Raw genomic sequence first — 7,976 nt, 5'->3', positions numbered from 1 at the left:
TGTTTACTGTGTAATATCATTGTATCTGGTCAAACACCATTTTTTCCCCCCCAAAACTTTAGTAACGGTTGATAACAGGGTGATTGGTCGGCTATTTGAGCCAGTAAAAAGGGGGCATTACTATTCTTAGGTAGCGGAATGACTAACTTCCCTCCAGACCTGAGGGCACACACTTTCTAGTAGGCTTAAATTGAAGATATGGCAAATAGTTGTGGCAATATCATCCACTATTATCTTCAGTAATTTTACATCCAAGTTGTCAGACCCCGGTGGCTTGTCGTTGTTGATAGACAACAATACTTTTTCCACCTCTTCCACACTTCAAAAGTACAATTCTTGTCTTCCATTATTTGGTCAGATATACTTGGATGTGTAGTGTCGGCGTTTGTTGCTGGCATGTCATGCCTGGTTAAGTTTGCTAATCTTGCCAATAAAAAAACCATTAAAGTAGTTGGTAATATCAAACGGTTTTGTAACGAATGAGCCATCTGATTCAATGAACGATGGAGCTGAGTTTGCTCCAAAGATTTTTTACTATCATTTTTTTTGTAATTTATCTTTGTTTCAGAGTGTAGTTTCTTCTTCTTTTTTTATTCAGTTTAGTCACACGATTTCTCAATTTGCAGGGGATTTAAGTTTTTACAGTCGTTTTTTTTAATGGTTGCGTGCTTATTAGTAACTGGAATAAGCAATTTCATAAATGTGTCAAGTGCAACATCTGGTTGCTCCTCATTATACACCACAGACCAGCAAATATTATTTACATCAACATATGAATCACTACAAAACTTATTGAATGACCTCTTATACACTATAATAGGCCAAGCCTTTTGGAACTTTGGTTTTCCTAGACATGGCTACTATATTGTGATGACTACATCCTATGGATTTGGATACTGCTTTCAAGCACATTTCTGCAGCATTAGTAAAGATGTGATAAATACATGTTGATGAATTCATTCCTGTGCTGTAACTACCCTGGTAGGTTGAATGATAACCTGAACCAGGTTGCAGGCACTGGTTACAGCTTGAAGCTTTTTCTTGAGTGGGCAGCTTGATGAAAGCCAGTCAATATTTAAATCACTCAGAAAATATACCTTTCTGTTGATATCACATACATTTTCAAGCATTTCACACACGTTATCCAGATCCTGACTGTTAGCACTTGGTGGTCCGATTATCCCCTTCAGCATATGAACTGTCCCAGTGCCTAAACTTGTTCTGTTTACTCCCCAACAGACAGAGAAGATAACCATTTGTGGCGACACACATGGACAGTTCTACGACCTTCTGAACATCTTTGAGCTGAACGGCTTACCCTCTGAGACCAACCCTTATGTATCCTGTTCAGTCGCAGTAAAACGGTGACATGTGCAGTAAAACGGTGACATGTGCCGTAAAACGGCGTTTGTATTCAAATAAATGTACATGATAACCCTTAACAATATAACACAGCTGTTTAATGGAGACTTTGTGGACCGTGGTTCGTTCTCTCTAGAGGTCATTCTGACTCTGTTCGGCTTCAAGCTGCTCCTCCCGGACTCCTTCTACCTGCTCAGAGGTCAGTATTCTCCTCCCGGACTCCTTCTACCTGCTCAGAGGTCAGTAGGCTCACAGAGGAAGTTAAGAGCACTGTATATCCATGGCCAGTCTTCCTTCTTTGCTAATGTTTATATTACCCATGTGTAATGGACCCTTCGCTAAGCCTTGCCACCCTTGGTTACTTTTGTGACCTTGGTGCAACATTTTACCAGGAAGCCCAATTCCCCATTCAAACCATTGGAGAAAACCCCCTCAATGATCTTATTAAACTGTGCTTTTAATGCACAATGAAATTAAACAGACTACCCCTTGATGATCAGGAGACTCTCAGGTATGTTGTGGTGAACTGTCATTTAGAATTGCTTTATGGGAACCTGGTCAAATGAAGTTTGTAGTGTGGCTAGCCAGCTTGCCTGGCTCTAAAGGCACTCTGCATGCAGTCAAGGCTACTAACCACTTTTGCAGTTAACAAGTGCTTTGTCAACAGCCTATGAAAGTTATATTCCTAATAGCCAATTTAGCTACATGCCAATGAGTAATATTAACTATGAGCGCTAACCGGTTAGCGTTTTCAATGAGCGCTAGCTAACCAGTTAGCGTTAGCAACATTTTCAATGAGAGCTAGCTAGCGTTAGCAATGTTTTCGACGAGCACTAGCTAACCAGTTAGCGTTAGCAACGTCGGGCTCGCTGCGTTGCAATGGAGAGCCTCGCTACCGGCGTTAGCAACGTCGGGCTCGCTGCGTTGCGGATGAGCACTAGCTAACCAGTTAGCGTTAGCAACGTTTTCGAGAGCGCTGCACCGAGCCTAGCTGCGAGAGGCGCACCGTTAGCCGCTGTCGAGGCGCAGCACCGTTGCCTTGCAATGCGAGAGCGCTAGCTACCGCGCCTTAGCAATGTTTTCGATGAGCGCTAGCTAACCAGTTAGCCTTAGCAATGTTTTCGATGAGCGCTAGCTAATCAGCTAGCCTTAGCAAAGTTTTCAATGAGACCTAGCTAACAAGCTAGCTAACAAATGCAACAACAGTATAATGTATTATTCTAAAAAAAAAACACAACAGGCTCTGTATTTCATGTATCGTAGTTGCAAGTACCTCTGGTGCACTGTTCAATTATTTAACCCTTTTAACACTACATTTTTTTAAATGACATTTTCTGTTTTTGCCACAGCCCTCCTTGGCTTCCAAGGATTTTCAACGTGACCTTGTCCGAGGTGTTGGACTCAACTACAGTTGCTATCCATTGAAGCGTTGCGATTGCTTGCCCATAATTCTGGGAGTGGGGCTTAGCAAAGGGTAAATTGTGTTGGTAACGAATGTCCATATGTTCCTGTGTAACTAGGTAACCACGAGACTGACAACATGAACCAGATGTATGGTTTTGAGGGGGAGGTGAAGGCCAAGTACACCACTCAGATGTTTACGCTCTTCAGTGAGGTCTTCCAGTGGCTGCCTCTGGCTCAGTGCATCAACGGAAAAGTTCTGGTAGGTAACCCTCACCTTTAACCTCTGACCCCTAAACTCTGGCGCGGTGCATCAATGGAAAAGTTCTGGTAGGTAACCTCTGACCCCTGACCTTTAACCTCTGACCCCTTAACCTCTGGCATAGTGCATCAATGGAAAAGTTCTGGTAGGTAACCCTGACCCCTGATCTTTCACCTCTGTCCCCTAACCTCTGGCATAGTGCATCAATGGCAAGGTCCTGGTAGGTAATTTGCCGTTTATAACAATGTGGTAAGGTGGTAATTCCCATTTGTGAAGCCGTAAATACGTGATGGATAAATTCACATTTTCAACTTGGAATTTGGGGAATACACTTTTCAAATTGGTGGATTCTGCTATTTCAGCCACACACGTTACCGACGGGTGTATAAAGTCAAGCACACAGCCATGCAACCATGTTCCGGTACTGTTAGAAGCCGTATCGGAGCCTGTTGGTCCGAGTGCCAGTGTTCCGGTACCATCCAAGAGCCGGGTGCTCCGGTACCGTTTTCAAGCTGTATCGGAGCCTGTTGATCCGAGAGCCGGTGCACTGGTACCGTTTTCAAGCTGTATCGGAGCCTGTTGGTCCGAGAGCCGGTGCTCTGGTACCGTTTTCAAGCTGTATCGGAGCCTGTTGGTCCTAGAGCCGGTGCTCTGGTACCGTTTTCAAGCTGTATCGGAGCCTGTTGATCCAAGAGCCGGGTGCTCCGGTACCGTTTTCAAGCTGTATCGGAGCCTGTTGATCCGAGAGCCGGGTGCTCCGGTACCGTTTTCAAGCTGTATCGGAGCCTGTTGGTCCGAGAGCCGGGTGCTCCGGTACAGTTTTCAAGCTGTATCGGAGCCTGTTGGTCCGAGAGCCGGGTGCTCTGGTACCGTTTTCAAGCTGTATCGGAGCCTGTTGTTCCGAGAGCCGGTGCTCCGGTACCGTTTTCAAGCTGTATCAGAGCCTGTTGATCCGAGAGCCGGTGCTCTGGTACCGTTTTCAAGCTGTATCAGAGCCTGTTGATCCGAGAGCCGGTGCTCTGGTACCGTTTTCAAGCTGTATCGGAGCCTGTTGGTCCGAGAGCCGGGTGCTCTGGTACCGTTTTCAAGCTGTATCGGAGCCTGTTGATCCGAGAGCCGGTGCTCCGGTACCGTTTTCAAGCTGTATCAGAGCCTGTTGATCCGAGAGCCGGTGCTCTGGTACCGTTTTCAAGCTGTATCGGAGCCTGTTGGTCCGAGAGCCGGGTGCTCCGGTACCGTTTTCAAGCTGTATCAGAGCCTGTTGATCCGAGAGCCGGTGCTCTGGTACCGTTTTCAAGCTGTATCAGAGCCTGTTGATCCGAGAGCCGGTGCTCTGGTACCGTTTTCAAGCTGTATCGGAGCCTGTTGGTCCGAGAGCCGGGTGCTCTGGTACCGTTTTCAAGCTGTATCGGAGCCTGTTGATCCGAGAGCCGGTGCTCCGGTACCGTTTTCAAGCTGTATCAGAGCCTGTTGATCCGAGAGCCGGTGCTCTGGTACCGTTTTCAAGCTGTATCGGAGCCTGTTGGTCCGAGAGCCGGTGCTCTGGTACCGTTTTCAAGCTGTATCGGAGCCTGTTGATCCGAGAGCCGGTGCTCTGGTACCGTTTTCAAGCTGTATCAGAGCCTGTTGATCCGAGAGCCGGTGCTCTGGTACCGTTTTCAAGCTGTATCGGAGCCTGTTGATCCGAGAGCCGGGTGCTCTGGTACCGTTTTCAAGCTGTATCGGAGCCTGTTGATCCGAGAGCCGGGTGCTCTGGTACCGTTTTCAAGCTGTATCGGAGCCTGTTGATCCGAGAGCCGGTGCTCCGGTACCGTTTTCAAGCTGTATCGGAGCCTGTTGATCCGAGAGCCGGTGCTCTGGTACCGTTTTCAAGCTGTATCGGAGCCTGTTGATCCGAGAGCCGGTGCTCCGGTACCGTTTTCAAGCTGTATCGGAGCCTGTTGATCCGAGAGCCGGTGCTCTGGTACCGTTTTCAAGCTGTATCGGAGCCTGTTGATCCGAGAGCCGGTGCTCCGGTACCGTTTTCAAGCTGTATCGGAGCCTGTTGATCCGAGAGCCGGTGCTCTGGTATCCCTTGCCAGACGGCCGGTGATTGTTTTGCTCTTTTCGCCCATAAAAAGTATATCCAGATCTGCTTTCTAAATCAAAAGGAAAAAGAACAGAATACATTTTTACCAATTTGTGTTTAGTTCTTACCATAAACAACAACTGCTGAAGATTCCGCCATGTTTGCTGTCTTGTTTGACAACTGACTTCAGACACGCAAGTGGAGGGGGAACTCTGATCGATAGGCTAGTTTTCCACTAGTATTAACCAGTTGGAGGGGCGTCCAAGTGGACATTTTTTTTCCCCAGTTGTATGCTGGTATTTACGAAATTACAAAATGTTGTGAACGCAGCATAAGCTTTACCGTGTCCTTTAACCCCTGACTTCTGACCCCTAACCTCTGGCAGAGTGCATCGAAGTCCTGGGCCTTTTCTCATTTGGGCAAAAGTCCATCCTCTGTCCTCTCTCTTTTTCCTCCTCGATAGCCACGTTTTTCATTGAGGATAGTCATGTGTATCCTACCGGAGTCCTTTGCGGAAGAGTTTTGATATCTACCACACACCCTTTTTGAAGCACAGTATATTAACTGTAAAGTCCTCGGGAAGAATCTCATTTGCATACTCCTCGACTCATTCTCAAATATTCATTGGATGAGAAAGCCAGAGGTTCCTCCCCTCTGACCTTCTCTTCCAATGGGTTTTGAGAGGGAGGCGAGGAAAAATAACTAATGCAATTGAGATTCTCCCGTGGTAGGTAACCCTGACCTTTAAACCGTAACCTGTGGCGCAGCGCATCAACGGCAAAGTCCTGTTAGGTATCCCTGACCTTTGACCCCTGACAGCCCTCACACGGTGTATTAAACAGCAAAGTCATGGTAGGTTCTCTGTTAAGGCATGCTGGCATGCTTCCCAGCCGAAACAGTTCGGTGGAGTTTGTTCATATAGGACGACATTTTGGACTTTGGTGAGGGTTTTTTCGGCTGTTTAGGCACTCAATTTTTCTGGAGGCAAGAAAAGTCTCTGCGTCTGTGATGAAAAGTCCCTTCGTCTGTGATTTTTCAACAGTAGGGATTCTTCAATAAAGTCTGCCATTCAGTGAGAGATGACTCGTTTTCCTGCAAATTTTTTTCATTGATAAACAATGCAACAAACTTCTAAGTTAAATGTAAAATTGTGTGACAAATCTCTTCAGCAAAAAACGTCAATTAATGACAGATTTCTTGAGTTAGATCCCATTCTGACTTTTTTTGTTTTTTGTTGAAGTGAATAATGGCTATGGCGTCTCAAGATGGACAAACGGTACTATTGACACTTTTTTTTTCTTCTTATTTCTCGTTTTTCAAGCAAAGGTCTTTTAAGAGAGTATGCAGCACAGTCGTTCAGTTCGACTAGCCAAGTTCTGCTAGGCGCCAGCCGGACTGAAGCATGTTGAGGTCTTTAGGCTTCCAATGGTAGAACTGTATATTTTGAGAATATTGTCTGTAGTTGTGTTCTGTCTGTGTCAGGTGATGTGTTCTGTCTGTGTCAGGTGATGTGTTCTGTCTGTGTCAGGTGATGTGTTCTGTCTGTGTCAGGTGATGTGTTCTGTCTGTGTCAGGTGATGTGTTCTGTCTGTGTCAGGTGATGCACGGAGGGTTGTTCAGTGAGGACGGAGTGATGCTGGATGATCTGAGGAAAATCGACAGGAACAGACAGCCACCAGACTCTGGTAAGAGCGATCAATTAAATCAATATCTTTCTCGTTTAGGATCTAGGAATTAAAGTGTCGTTTAATCAACTGTTTGTTTTCTTCAGGTCCCATGTGTGATCTTCTCTGGTCAGACCCACAGCCACAGGTTTGGTGTCCAGCACTGTCCTAGAAATACACTCTTGTCAACAACAAATTATAATTATAATCTGGTTTAAATAGCTGTACTGCATCATGTCATCTGTGTATTTAATTATTATCTCTTTCTCTACCCCCTCCACCTTCCCGACCCTCAGAATGGGCGGTCTGTCTCTAAGCGAGGTGTGAGCTGTCAGTTTGGTCCTGACGTCACCGAGCGGTTCCTGGACCAGAACAAGCTGGATTACATCGTCCGCAGTCACGAGGTCAAGGCAGAGGGTTATGAGGTCACACATTCAGGGAAGTGCATCACAGTCTTCTCAGCGCCCAACTACTGGTAACTAGGGCAACACTCACTATTCAATCCAACTTTAGTAAAAAAAAAAAAATCTGCACTGCCAGATTTAAACAATATACACTGCTCAAAAAAAATAAAGGGAACACTAAAATAACACATCCTAGATCTGAATGAATGAAATAATTTTATTAAATACTTTTTTCTTTACATAGTTGAATGTGCTGACAACAAAATCACACAAAAATAATCAATGGAAATCCAATTTATCAACCCATGGAGGTCTGGATTTGGAGTCACACTCACAATTAAAGTGGAAAACCACACTACAGTCTGATCCAACTTTGATGTAATGTCCTTAAAACAAGTCAAAATGAGGCTCAGTAGTGTGTGGGCCTCCACGTGCCTGTATGACCTCCCTACAACGCCTGGGCATGCTCCTGATGAGGTGGCGGATGGTCTCCTGAGGGATCTCCTCCCAGACCTGGACTAAAGCATCCGCCAACTCCTGGACAGTCTGTGGTGCAACGTGGCGTTGGTGGATGGAGCGAGACATGATGTCCCAGATGTGCTCAATTAGATTCAGGTCTGGGGAACGGGCGGGCCAGTCCATAGCATCAATGCCTTCCTCTTGCAGGAACTGCTGACACACTCCAGCCACATGAGGTCTAGCATTGTCTTGCATTAGGAGGAACCCAGGGCCAACCGCACCAGCATATGGTCTCACAAGGGGTCTGAGGATCTCATCTCGGTACCTAATGGCAGTCAGGCTACCTCTGGCGAGCA

At 46.1% G+C, this 7,976-nt stretch overlaps 1 protein-coding gene across 1 annotated transcript in view; it reads left to right on the top strand.

Moving 5' to 3' along the window:
• ppp5c (protein phosphatase 5, catalytic subunit) overlaps nucleotides 1-7,976 on the top strand; it is a 39,288-nt gene that overhangs the window by 23,538 nt on the left and 7,774 nt on the right. Inside the window, exons 6-11 of the mRNA XM_045724881.2 lie at nucleotides 1,240-1,338; nucleotides 1,456-1,561; nucleotides 2,883-3,025; nucleotides 6,691-6,778; nucleotides 6,865-6,905; nucleotides 7,054-7,232. Coding sequence (XP_045580837.1) covers nucleotides 1,240-1,338; nucleotides 1,456-1,561; nucleotides 2,883-3,025; nucleotides 6,691-6,778; nucleotides 6,865-6,905; nucleotides 7,054-7,232 — 656 coding nt within the window. The remainder of the gene's footprint in view (nucleotides 1-1,239; nucleotides 1,339-1,455; nucleotides 1,562-2,882; nucleotides 3,026-6,690; nucleotides 6,779-6,864; nucleotides 6,906-7,053; nucleotides 7,233-7,976) is intronic.

This window comes from Salmo salar, chromosome 09 (genome assembly GCF_965601325.2).
Source record: "Salmo salar chromosome 09, fSalSal1, whole genome shotgun sequence".
NCBI lineage: Eukaryota > Metazoa > Chordata > Actinopteri > Salmoniformes > Salmonidae > Salmo > Salmo salar.
The sequence above is the reverse complement of the archived record's forward strand: the minus strand, read 5'-3'. Positions and strand labels throughout refer to the sequence as shown.